General features: G+C 39.9%; 1 protein-coding gene across 3 annotated transcripts in view; it reads left to right on the plus strand.

Moving 5' to 3' along the window:
* ptpn11b (protein tyrosine phosphatase non-receptor type 11b) overlaps window positions 1–13,972 on the plus strand; it is a 49,240-nt gene that overhangs the window by 3,136 nt on the left and 32,132 nt on the right. The window contains exon 1 of one of the 3 annotated variants that reach the window (XM_050064777.1): window positions 7,382–7,592. The exons of the other annotated variants lie outside the window; for them this stretch is intronic. Coding sequence (XP_049920734.1) covers window positions 7,585–7,592 — 8 coding nt within the window. The 5' untranslated portion in view covers window positions 7,382–7,584. Of the gene's footprint in view, window positions 1–7,381; window positions 7,593–13,972 lie in introns of those variants that run through there. 3 annotated transcript variants of the gene reach the window in all.

Raw genomic sequence — 13,972 nt, forward strand, 5'->3', positions numbered from 1 at the left:
GCATTACATTTAGTGTAGCATACATTATGGCTTGTATAGGACTCAAAATTCAAAGTTTTGGACCTGGGACTTGCCAGTCTTGACTTGGAACTTAAGTGCAAAGACTTGAGACTTACTCTACTTGTGACATGGGATATGACGCAATGATTTGTTCTTACCTCTGTTGGTGAGTCCATTCAGTTTGTACCTTAACACACACATGAAAAGCATACCAAACTGTGTGTTTGCACATGTATACATATTCATACATTTATATATGAATGGCTTACATATGTAAATATGCAAGCCAGACCTGCATGTTGGACAAGCATCCAGTTGACTAACACAATAGACATTTAAGGTATTTACCTTAAACTTAAAATTCACTTTTGTTTGCACTGTGGTTCAGATTACTAATTCATTTGGATTTAGATAAAAAGCTGTCGCCAGTAGTCACCACTGTAAATGTGTCTAGTAGTGCCACCTTATCAAAAATCTCAACAAAGCCAGTAAGTTAAATGTTGTAACCACTAACAGGAATATTGGCAAAAAAACTTAAGTAAGAACTATTAGTGTCATCATTTCTCACTTTATCACTAGAATTGTATTTCAAGGAAATTTATTTCCCCTCACAGACATTTGTGATGCTTTTCTCTGACATTTACAATAAACACTTGTGAGTTGATGGAGGGCAAAGCGTTCAGTTGCCCCAGGGCCCAAAGCCACCAGCAGGCTCAGATCAAAAACAGAGGAAAACACTGAGACAAAAGTGAAGAGTTGTTTTCATCTTAGCTGGTTTCCATGGTTTGTCGCCGGCCCGAGACACGTATGACTGTTGCTCTGTGGCTCGCTCTTTACTTCCTGAGCTGAAATACCACAGGGGAACAATGCTACAGTGCGTGCCATCTTGATCAGACAGACCTGCTCTCCTGTTGATGATAGTATCACTCAGACTCCCCATTTCAGGAAGGACTTTAGTTCATCATTCTCTTGGGGAAGGCTGGAGTTTCCACGTATTTTGTCATTGTTGTCTTTGCAGTGAAGAGTTGTGGTGGTTTAGTCATAAAGGAACCATTTGTACCGTCCCTCATTTAACTGTACCATCAACATTACAATGATTAAGCATTGTGATGAGTTCAGTATAACTCTGTGGTTCCAGAGAAAGCACTAATGATGCATAATCGTTTTCATTTCTGTTCCATTTTTATGTTGCCAGTTGGTTCTGTGTAGTATTACAAACTTTCCACTATTGGAAACCACCTCTGCCCCCCTTTGTTTAAAGAGGAGACCTCGTCTGTCACTGAAACTCATTTGACCAGCTGAGAACAGTGAGTCAGTTTTGTCGATAAGCCGACAGGAAAACAACAGCCCATGTGGAGGAATAAGATAGCGCTGCCAACATTTCCAGGAGTGCTCTGAACCAACTGTTAGGTTTTTTCAGATACATGTTTTGCATTTTATTCAGGCACAGAACAATGCAGATAGAGTATAGGAGACAAAACATTTAAATTATTTTAGCCTCACATTCTTATGCTCTTTAAATATTACTTAATGCTTGTGTAGTTTAGGGAAATGTGCTTTAAAAGGTAGAACGGACATGCCATTCAAAGTGTATGTTAAATAGTCAATGTTTAACATATCAGAACTACACTACTCTTTTATTTAGCTCTGTGAATCCAATCTCAGTTTTGATCAGGTTAATAGTGCCGCACTTGCCGTTGTTTGTGGATCTTCCCTGATAACTGACTTTGAATACTGAAGTCACGCTCGTGTCAGCTCAGTAGCAAGTGCAATTCTCCCACCATCTTTGGCTGGTGACAAGAGCGGGCTGGAAAAGAGGAACAACGTGATTGCCCACACTAATATTTACCATTTAACTTCTCTTTGTAGACAGTTTGACATCTATGTAAATAGACAAGTTTGTCACAGAAAGCAGTACCTGCCTGAAACTATATCTGTTGTGTGATATTTCTCTCCATCATGGGTGTGTGATCACTTTCAATGGCCCAATGTCTAAGATCAGCAAACTTTCAAACTGAGTTTATGACTGCTGTGTGAGTGTTCATTCGATAATTATTTTTTACCATCAATAAATTAAGCTACCCTGCAGTCTATCATATACAGAAAACAATAGCAAATGTCGATTACGGGATACAAAAATAATCTGAAATTAATTTATACAGTCTTCTATTTTCTGATGAGTTGGAAGGCAGAAGAGCAATTTCAGTCTTTGCATTTGTTGATTTCAGTGTGTGGGTCTTGAATATGAACTACATTCAAACTAGGAAGCCGGTAGTTTTGCATAGTAAAATGAGATGCGGAAAATCTTAGCAAAGTATTATCATATATTTGCTTTCCATAATAAGATTGTGATCAGTAACATTTTCCTGTGATGAATGGGAAGTGGCCCAAACGCCTAACTGCGGGTAACCATGTCAGTAATGTGCTGTCTCTTATGTTGAAGACGCTTGTTTTAAATGCTTCTTGAGTGGAAAAAAAGAGAGCATATAAAACATTAGACATTGTTCAAAAATTCAAATATGACATCTGAGTGAGAGACATTGGTTAAATGTTAAACATACTGTGTTTCTGACAGTACATTATTTAATCCAAATTGAAAAGGGGATTATTCCATTATTTTAATCTTTTGCTCCCTGATAAATTTTTGCACAGAAGTCAGGCAAAATTGCAAAGAGTGCTGTCTTGTAGAGTCAATACGATGAAAAGTTTTTGAGCTATTACTGTGTTCTCAGTTTGTTTCGGGCATGAAGTCCGGTGTGTATTAACTAGTTTCTAGAAAGTTTGATTTCCATGTTGTCTGTTAAAAAATGTTGGATGTGTCTGTGAAAAAACATAGTAGTTATTTATTAACCATTAATGCCCAGAGCCACTTTTACTCCGTGTTTGACAGGTATTGTTTACTCTATGTAAATACAAAAAGCCTCAAACTATGGATACCCTGTGCGACTTGTTTTTGCATGGTTAAAGAGCTGCCTAACTACCCTGAAAGCTTTTGACCATTTGTCATATCACCACAAGCATTTTTGCTTATCAGTCAGTCAGCCTCTGCTGAGTTACATGTAAGCGAGAGGTGAAAACAAACTGCATGCACGTGCGCAGCCTAAGTTGGTCATTAAGCCAATTCCACTAAGCTGACTGCTTGGTGCTACACAGACAAGTTTTGCACCTCATGTAAATACCCCAGATCATCAGCTGGGCTAAAAATATCTGCAACATTACCAAAATCCACACCCTGGGCTTGTCTGCGACCAATATAGCTTTAGCAGAGGCTTTCATGCTGCGCTGTAGCTACTAAGTATATCACCTTTTTGTCAGTAGGCCGAGACGGGTGCGCTTTAAATAGCCAACCAGAGCTATATTGAACTTGAGACATTATGTAAGAGGATAGAGTGGTGGCTGGATGCACACTGGGCCTGTTTCCCCTCGACCAGCCTGAGGCCTAACCTGCAGCTCCCAGCTGCCTCCGTCTCTCCCACAGTACACCCAGTGTGTTGTCTCCTTTCCTGTCGACGTCTCGTCAGATAAAACCAGGCTTTTCGAAATCTCGTTCTCTTGTCTTGTCTCTGTCTCTCTCTCTCTTACTGCCCAAGGCCAGATGCAGGGAAATGGGGTGCCTGGTGGTTGTCAAAGGGAATCCTATTCTTGGAAAGCCCTGAGTCACTCCTGCTCCTGCAGTCATGATCTGAGGAGAGGAGGGAGGGAGGGTGGGAGAGAATATGGACATGGATAGTGACTCAAATGTACAGTATTACACAGAGAAATCCTTTCAGTAAAATTAAAAGGCTACACAAAACTTTCAGTCATATCACCCAATAATAGGGTTATTGCCATGCAAGTTTGGTGCTGTGGATCTGCACAGAGCTACTGTAAGGCAGAGATTATTCAGTATTTAAATAGCAGGTGATTAGCATAACCCTGAGTATGAAAATAAATACTTTGGTATTACAAAAATTTAATTTTTTTTGGTAATTGTTTGGCCTGTGGACACGTTGAAAGTTCTCAGTATTCATTATTAGTTAGGTTTCGTACAACACAAGGTGGCAAAACAAAACAGTTCACTCAAAGAGAGGTCTTTTGCTATTAATGCAATATTTGAACTGGTCCTTCAGACACACCAGGCAGGTTCAGTTATGTAAATCATATCAAACTACACCCTCAGGGTTAATTGTATATTTTCAAATATCTTTTAATTTGGCACCCTACAGCCATATGAGGTTTAAACAGGACAGTCAACACATGGCAGCTTACAATCAACACTTAGTTTCACTGAACAAAATGAATGTGTGTGGGGGGGTTTTTATGTACCCAAATATAAAGTAATTCAAAACACATCAGCATCACGGGTTGTATGCTGCATATTTACTGCAGTTGGTTAATATGACACTTGAACATTTGCAAGTAAATGAGCAGCTCAATAGTCTTTATCACTGGTTCCCAATAACCAGGTCTGTTTCTACAAGCATTTCATAGTGAGGGATGGCCTAAAAGTTAATCATTATCCACAGCAACACACACTGAAAGAGAAAGAGCAAATACATTTTGTCCTGCGCTTTGACAATGAGGACACCCAGATCACAAAAAAAAATTGTTTCACTTCAAATCTCAAAAAAGGCTTCCAAGAAATCTATCAGGAGCCTTGCAGCCAGGATTGCATAAGTGACATTTTGGGAAAATGGGTTTCATAATTGAAAATAAAATGCCTTTGTTTGATCTGCCTTGTACTAAAAGGACAGTGCTGGAATTAGAGCAACAAAAAGATGTGTGGTCTTCACAGAGGATGCATTTCACCAAAATGTAAAAGTCATTCAGTGCTATTTATGTCTACTGATGAACATTTGCTTACTCGTGCCAATGGTAAAGAGACTGTACAATTCCGACATGCATATAGGAAGCTGACCTTGAGGTTTCATTTCTGGCCACAGTTCTTTAGGGTGAACTTAGAGAGAAAACATTATGGTTTGACATGTTGGTGAAGCCTCAGTAGCAGTTTGCCTTGGGTACAAACACAGTTTAAAGCTGCTAGATATTTTTAGCCATGCTTTGTTGGGCAGTCCACCCGACCTAGTCTCGCCACCAGACAATCAGAGATCTCCGCCTTCTGATAGTCTGGGGACACCCCTTTCTAAAGTGTGTTTAACACACCGGCGAAAACGGCCGGCAACAAAGCAATGCCTCTTGCATTTTTGAAAAGGACACGCCTTCTCGGAAATGTGCGCTCCCCCTTTTCTCGTCCGCAAGGAAACAAACACACAGAGAGCTTGAAAATGGATGCCGAGAGATTTAACTTCATTTTATCAAACGTGTGCTCATCCGTGAAAAATATATTTTTTCCAGCGGATGTCTTAGTTACAACATTATTGAGCTAACTGGAGTAGTTTCATGTCGTATCCGACAACGGGAGGCTTTTAACAGATGACGTCCTGATGTTAGCTTTGCTGCTAGTGTTAGCTGTCCCTGTCAGCTAAAGCCACTGATGCTTTCTAGACATCGTGATTTCCCAAAACTGAATAAATACCACACATAGCAACACAAAACTGCTTTGCTAGCTCAATCATGTTGTAACTAAGATATCCACTGGAAAAAATATTTTTTTCACGGACCGTTTAATGAGTTATTACCAATTACAGACACCGCTAACGGCTAACAGGGCTAACAGCTAACGGTTAGCCCAGCTAAACGTGCACACAGAAATAGTAATGTGTGTTCAATCTTTGTGTTTATAGATGTTACAAACATGGGATTAGTCTAAACGGTGATACAGTGATGTGAAAAATGTGATGTATAGGCTATATATATAGCTAAAAGCTCTGCTGGTTTTCTACCCGGAAGTATTTGTAAACAACAAGGCGATTCCCTCTATAGTCCGGCCGGACGGATGAGTCATGGCCTTGTAAAAGATTATGTTTGTTTCTTTTAGTTGGCGAGAATGTGTCACCGCAAATGCAACAAACATCCACTAACTTTGACGGCGTTTTCTGCGAGCGCGGCTGAGCCATTTTGTACCGCTACACGTGTTTCTAGTGGGACTATGTTTACAAGCACAAGAGTTCAGCGAGCCACCGAAGGACCGCCCTGCAGATTTACTATTGGTTCTGCAACGTAGGGAGTTTTTTTAAACTCTGAAATTGTATCCGCCCATCTAAACACAAAATCTGGGAGAAAGTCATCAGTCTTTAGTTAAGCAAAGCGTCTACACCCGACCAGCAGAACTATCAAATGGGCTGTAGACATTCATAGTCCCCAGAGGATAAATCACAATCAATTTGGTGACCTCCTTCCTCTCGTGCTACCATGAAGTTGACATGTTTTTTAGTGAATGTCTTGACAACTATCAGATGGATTGTTATAAAATTTGGTGCAGACATCCATGTTCCCCTCAGGATGAATTGTAGTTACTTCAGTAATTGCCTACCTTTCATTATCAGGTCACAATTTCAGTTAGTCTTTACAATGAGCATTACAGTCTCACAGAGAAGATTTTTTATTCAATCTTAAGGTGTGTGTAATTACTAATACTAAATAGCTATGGTTAAAAAAACATGATAAATGATCTCTATATCCACTATTTGGCAGGAATAAAAAGGTAATACAGATCACATAAAACTAAAATCAAATGTAAAATAAAAGATGATAAAATTAAACTGGACGTGTTATTTGAGATAGCTGCAAAATCCAGAGGTCTTTGTAAGGTCAGTAGACATTATGCTAAAGCCTAATACGGCCAAGCTTTTGTTCTCTGCATTTATTTTCTAACTCATCTGCAAAGCTGACTAACCCAGCCCTGCAAAATTAATAGCCTAATGGCATACTGCTGAATTGGCTGGATTGGGGGGTTTAGCTTGGCGAGGTCTAACTATGATCCGGTGTAACTACACCACGCACGATTTGGTGTAATCTCCAGGCACGGGCAACACAGCTGTTGCATTTAGCCTCCGACAAGATAGCAGGGACCTTGTGGCTGGCCTGGCCTGGTCTGTGTTACAGCCAGAGAAAGCTCTGTTAGCTTTAGGATCACATAGTGGGCTTCGGAGCAGAGCCATCGGCCAGCCGGTTACCTCTTTGGGCACGAAGGGGAGAGAGGGTGAGGCTGAGGGAGCAGAGCAGAGGGTGGCTGGACCAGTCTGCCAGCGCCTGTCACATTCGTCTGAGGTGGGAAAGGAGGGAATGCAGGGGACGACTGATAGCACTGACGGGTGCTGGTATCAGGCCTGCTCACGGTTGTCCAAATCCCAGATTAAAAGGCCCCCGCCCCCTTGCTCTACCTCCTGCACTCTCTCTCTCTCTCTCTCTCTCTCTCTCTCTCTCTCTCTGTCTCTCTCTCTATCTCTTTCTGTCTCTCCTAACACTCTTACAAAGCACCCCCCCTCCACTTCTATGTCGTTTCTCTCACTGTCTCTGTCTCACTCTATCTAACCCAGTAACACTTTTATAAGCACCCCCCCACCACCGCCACAACCACCCTCCGCCTTTCGTCTCTATATCTCCCTCGCTCCCTCCCGCCCTCTCTTGTGTAACAGTGCCCAGTGCTGGATTACTAAACTCTGAGGCTGCTGAAGCAAGGGGCTGTGGCAGGCTTCGACCAGAATGGTGAGGTAGGGCAGAAACGATCCCATTCAACTTCAGCATACTTACTGCTTTTGGGCAACCTTCACGCCTACTTTAACTCCTCCTCTCCCTGTTAATAATTGTCTTTATTTCTGCTGTAGTTTGCTATTTTACTGCACAGAATCCAGTGCTGAAGGATAACAAGTGAACTCTGGAGAGCATGTGGAGACCTGGCTGTGCAGAAGTGTGTGTGCATACGCACATTATTTTGCTCCCATGCATTGATGTGTGTGTGTTGCTGTAAAGGTGGGCGTTTCAGGATGTTTGGTTACAGAAGGGCTAGGAGTACGCTCTAGTTGTTAAGAAGGCTGAAAAAGTTGTGTGCCAAGACACTCAGGGGAAGCTGCCCCCCTGCCTTCAGCTGTCTGTAAACCTGACAAGGTGAACAGTTGTGCAGTAGTTGCTGCTGTTGTGTTTTTGAAGCATTGGTCCAGTGTGTGCGCCTGGTTCCAGCCTGTCTCCATTGTTTTGAAAGTTTGACGAGTGACAGCAGCGCTGTGATGAGGGATTAGATATGGATTAGTGACATAAGGCATTTTTGCCCCACTGTTATTATTTTTCCGTATGAATCTGGGTAGGATTAAAAACAATACCAGGAGTAATCTGTCCACCAGCTGACACCCATGACTTGTCAATGGCTCCTCAGTAGAGTAACCTAAATGTAGTGGCCACTTTGAGTTTGTATTATAATGAAAGGGCTGTGACAGGTGGAAAATATTTAGCCATTAAACAAAGGAAATATCTCATTTTACAGCTATAACTATCATATAAATAGTGTCCAAGTACAGAGTATTGACAACTGTACCGTAAGATATCATGCTGATTAGATTACATATTGGCATGTTGTGATATATGTGATATATATTGGTATTGGCCTAAATGTCAGCTGGTAAGTGACACAGAAACAATGATTTGTCCATCCAAGACCACTGAAAAGTTTATTTACAACTGCAAAATGATCTCTATCAGAAAAACAAAACAAAACCAAAAAAACAGAACAAAACTGTGTGTTCATTAAAAAAAAAAAAAAAAGGCAATTTAACGTGTTTTATGTAATTTTATGTATATTGGTTTTGGCTTGAAATGTATCATCCGTCAAGCTGTAACTCTTTGCTCAGGAAGTTTCTGGTTTAATCATAGTTTTCCCAATTTTAGACTTTGTTTAGGCAAAGCTGCTCGCAGTTGAACATTTAGCATTGGATACCTTTGACTTCTTTTGATAAATGAAAAGACAGTTTTGTAGAAAGACACATTTACATTCCTCAAAGGTACCAAAACTCAAGGTATCACGTCAGCTTTATTATCAAAAACGATATCCAGCCCTACTAGCTGGTAAGATATGGATATCAATATGTTAAAAGATAATCAGGAAGTCGTCTTGAGATTCATATCTTATTCTCACACCCTGGAAGTATAAACAATAATAAAACCGAACAAGCTGTATGACAATGATAAAACATTGTAAAACAGGAAGAAAGAAAGATGAGTACTAAGTAATTGCTGTACATTTCTCAGCACGCACTTTTTCACATTTTCCAGTCTAGAGATTTAATTGCATTTCAGTGAGAATAAATCTCCTATGGACTCTCTAACAGTGTTGTGGATGATACATTTAACACTTTCTTTCCGTTCCATTGAGTCATTTCCTGTCTGTTTACAAATGGTCCATCCCAAGCTCAACCACCCAGCCTCTCTGCCAGACTTCCAGAGATATTTCTAATGTCACAGGGAGGGCCTTGTCCAATTTACCCTCCGCTCATACATGTTTTTAAGACTAATCCCCTTGTAATCGGTTAGTGTTTATTATTTGTAAAGTTCCCCCTATAATCTGCTCGCTAGGCTCGTGGAATGAGAGAAAGCGCAGCAGATCGGTTTTGCCCCCTGGTTAGGATAAGGGGGTCAGGTGCAGTCTGGGTCAGATGTCTAGTCTGGTCTATTGTGGTCTGTCTGTCTAGAGCTGGACCAGTCTAGTCAAGACTCACTGTTCATGCAGGTTGGACTGATATTTGTATCAAAATCAAGCAGATTTTGGTATTTTATTTAACACTGCCCTGTGGTAACTCCAACAATAGGTGATCCTCGATGACATCAACGGAGAGGTGCAGTGCACTGCGTTGGTCTGAATTCTAATATATATCATGTGTCATTCCCTCCTGTACAAACTCTATCACACATTCAGCATCATTACTGATTCTCCTGCAGTGTCTGTCTCTCGCTTCACCTGTCTCTTCTTTCACTCTTCTCGTGTTTCCTCGCATGTCATAGTCAAAACAGGTCAGGCAGCTTTGTGATTGACAAGCAGTCAGTGTCACTTTGATTCATCTGTTGAATGCAAAACGGTGACAGTTGCTTCATCTACAAAAGCGTACATGTCTGACATTTGCATTTAGCTCTCAAAAAGCAATTTCAAGCCTTTTTGATTCAGTTTTAGTAAATGTCACTCACATTTCATTTGAACAGAATTTTCACAAACAGAAACTGCAACAGTCAACAATGAGAATGTCAAGCTTAGATATCCTTATTATACAGTGATTATATTTTTGTTTTTGTGGTAATATGAGTTATTGAAGAAATTAATAGAAAGCATTGCGTCACATTACATGAGCTGAGATTCAAACCTTAGCATCAGCAGTGACCACAACAGTATTCGGCTTTGTATCTTCGCCACTCTAAAGTGACACCAGATCTGCTGAGCTGACACATGAGTCTTATTTTTATCTTACTGTCATGGGTTTGTGTCATACAGTGTACAAAAACAGAAACGCCTAAATGCTCGCCCACTGTTGTAGCTTTCAGATATTATCTCCTCAGCATGAGCTTCATGAAGGCGCTCTTGTGTCACCATCTGCCTGCTCTCCACTGGGTTATATTAATCAATAATAAGCCTTTGTAATGTGCCGGGGGTGGTGGTGAAAGGCTATGATTTAGGATGTGAAATGCATGATTTCCATGACTCATTCAGTCTATATGTCACTCTCGAAAAGTCTGTTTTCCCCTTCTTGTTGAATCACCGACATTTACGAGCATTTTCTTTCCAGAGACAATGTCAAGGGCTGCATGTAAAGGTTATTTTTATAGGTATTTAAATAATCTAGGGACAAAACTCATCTGAAATGTATTACCAGCAAAGACAAAGCTGTGACGGCTCATATTGTTTTCACCTCATCTGTGTGTGTCTGTGTGTGTCATCATGAAAAAATGTGGTCCTGGACACATGTTGCGAGAACCACCAATAAAGCCATTTTGAGTATTTTGCCAGTTGTTTTTATATCAGGTGTGTTACAGGTGTGTAGTTGAGATTGAAATGTAGGCCAGACTTGAAGGTGAGTAAGGGGGGCAGAAGTAGGGTGGTAAGAAGTAGGGAAGGGGCCATTGACGACCCACCTCCTTCCACACACACGCACACACACAAACGCACACACTTTTCACCCCTGGCCCACATTTGTTTCAAGTCATGGATCGCTGTAATGTGGGTGGAGTGACCCCATGGCAAGATGGTCTCTAGTTTTTTTTTTTTATTTATTTCCTTTCATTACTCAAATAAAACAAATAACAGATAAATACATGAAGTGTCAGAACGACTGTTTAAAATCAATTTAGGTATATGCTTGTAAATTGCAGATTCTCTACATGAAGGTAAAAAGGAGAAACATAGGAATTTCCTCTAAGTTATAGAGAAATAAGTTAAAAGGAATAAAAAAAGGTATACAGCTTTTCATGGTACACCTAATGTCATAGCTGCCTATGATGGAACTGATATTGTAGAGCAGTGTTTCAACTCATGTGTCTTGAAAAAAAGATGAAGGCAAAAGAAGAAAATAGGTCATCCTGAAGTGAGATTTTTAAAGAAAAAAAAACAACAGTGAATTTTGCTAACTTGTGAAATTCATTGGACATCACAGTCATAGATGATACAGCAGTGAAAGATGATCTGGAGGAGCCAGATTTTTCTCTATAGTCAAGGTTCGTCATCACTGATCTGTGAGTAGCAAGAATACTCGCCAGCTATCAGCTGGCGTAGACCCAGAGAGGTTTCTTTAAGATGTTGGTGTGATGCTTCTGTCAAAAGATTTTTTATTTTGATATGAAATGCTCTCAGAGTTGTAAAAGTTGCAGTGTAAAATGCTTAGACTACTGTTTTTTGTACATGTTGTAACAACAGTTGTTTAATGAACTAATGTATAAAAAACCCCACAGATAATACATTGCTTAGGACTACAATTAACAGTCAGAATTTTATGTATGATATAAAGCAAGAAAGCGGCAAATTGTCAGATCTAAGGAGCTGAAACCAGCAAGTGTTTGGCAGTTTTACAGTTAATTATCAATATAAATATTGATTGATTGATTGATTGTTTTTTTTTTTATCTCAGTTGACTTACAGTATTTGTAAATGACTGGAACTGTTTAATTGCACACAACCAATTTGGTCAGTTTTCTCCCCTTGCTGCTGCAGCCCAAAATGGTTGCCCAATTACTCCATGAATATGCTGTATGAAATAACTCTTGCTGCTTTAGGCAGTGTATACAAAACTAACTTTAAGGCACATTGTGGCATTGTTGTCACTAAGGGTTTCATAACTTTAATGCTGCTTACCACACATGAATTATGGCACATTTTTTGTGTCACCACTAATTGACAGTTATACCAATTACTGTTTATGTGTCAGTTTTATTAAATCCCTCTTCCTTGACACACAAATGGGGCCCTGGATGGCTAATGGTGCATTGGATTAGCCAGCAATGGCACACAGTAGTTAGGGAGGTTTAACCCAACGATCCCTGCTTAAACATGAGCTTTAAATCCACACAGCTGACACACAGCCATTCACCGGGGCATTGCTGCTGTACCTACTCACTGCTTCCATGAGATTAATGTAGTCCTTCGCTCATTAAACACAGTTTTTACTCAACACTCCAGCATGCTAGTGATAGCGCCTGTGTGTATTTGCTGAGTTTATGTCTTACAGCTGTTTGTGAATAATGAATTTGGTTTGGATAAGTGGCAGCGTCAAACACTCCAGTAAGAGTGCACAACCCAGATAATCGGTCGACATACCTGGGAAGTGGATGGAATAAATATTTGCCTGCACTGTTTTGCAACAGATGAAGTAACATGTAATCGTTAGCTTTGGCTTTGCAGTACTGTAAACCTGAGTGTTCTTCCCTTTCAGACCAGAACAGGACATACTAATGTGGTTAGTGGTTGGATTCAGAGAAAGAAGTACACTACGTAGTAATGCTTGGCCTGTCACAGTAACTACTTTTGTGGGACAATAAATTGTCCCAGAAATAAAAGCAATGAACTTTTAATTCTTAAAATTTTTTTACACATTGGAATTGAAATATGAAACTTAGGCACAGACGAGAGGACAGACACACTACAGTTTTTTTTTACTGTTCATTCAGCTTAGGTGCTGTGAAATAAAACACTTAGGTACTGCATCCAAGGCTTATAATGGTTGGAAAAGCTGTGCTGTTTATTTTGGCATCATGTTGGCTAAAATGCTGGGCAATATTGTTCAATATATAGACATCACTTTGGATCATTTTTGCTGACTTTGATAAGTGCATAATGTAATTATTGTGACAGACCTTACTAATGCACCACCAGAGTTATTATTATGGATATTGCTATATACCGTCTGTCAATAAATCTTTAAGAATAAGAGCATGAATGCGAAGGGAAATCATTTTAGCAGTTACTGTTGCCTCCAGTTTAGCCCGAGATGTGGTGAAAGCAGTCTTTTTCATACAGCTCACTTTTGACAAAGAGCGTTAGTAAGACAAATGCCGTTCAACATACAGTAGTTGTGTTCGTAAAGAGTACTCCATTTACCTTTTAATGTAATTTTACTCTAAAGAGTTGTTGAAAACACTGCAGACAGGCAACCTGTGTGTGATCTAAGATATCATTTATTTTAAGTAAAGTAACTTTAATGACTTTTAAATTCTTAGTAGATGGTGATATTTTGGAAAACAACAATAAAAAAGCTGAAAGATTAACATTGTCATTGGTGTATTACAAAGGAAATAATTTAGCATAATATTCATAACTAGAAATGACTGCTCTATAATCAGTTTCTTCCTCTTTCTGGAATGGACCTCACATGACTGTGTTCCTGATAGTGTGTTACAGAAAATTGAAAGTGCAACCTCTGCCCAAGGATTCATGTCTAGTACTATGCACATACTCTTTTATGACCATCAGTCACCTAATAAGATAACCATTAAAAAGTCTGCCGCTTTGATCAAACCGATTTATGACTTGCAGCTGTGCCCATGTCACAAACTGAAAACTTTCACTGCTGATAAACACTTAATGATCGGTGAAGCAAAGATTCCTGCCTAACTTTTCCCTTAAAGC

Source organism: Epinephelus moara, chromosome 16 (assembly GCF_006386435.1).
Source record: "Epinephelus moara isolate mb chromosome 16, YSFRI_EMoa_1.0, whole genome shotgun sequence".
In the NCBI taxonomy this organism is placed as follows: Eukaryota; Metazoa; Chordata; class Actinopteri; order Perciformes; family Serranidae; genus Epinephelus; species Epinephelus moara.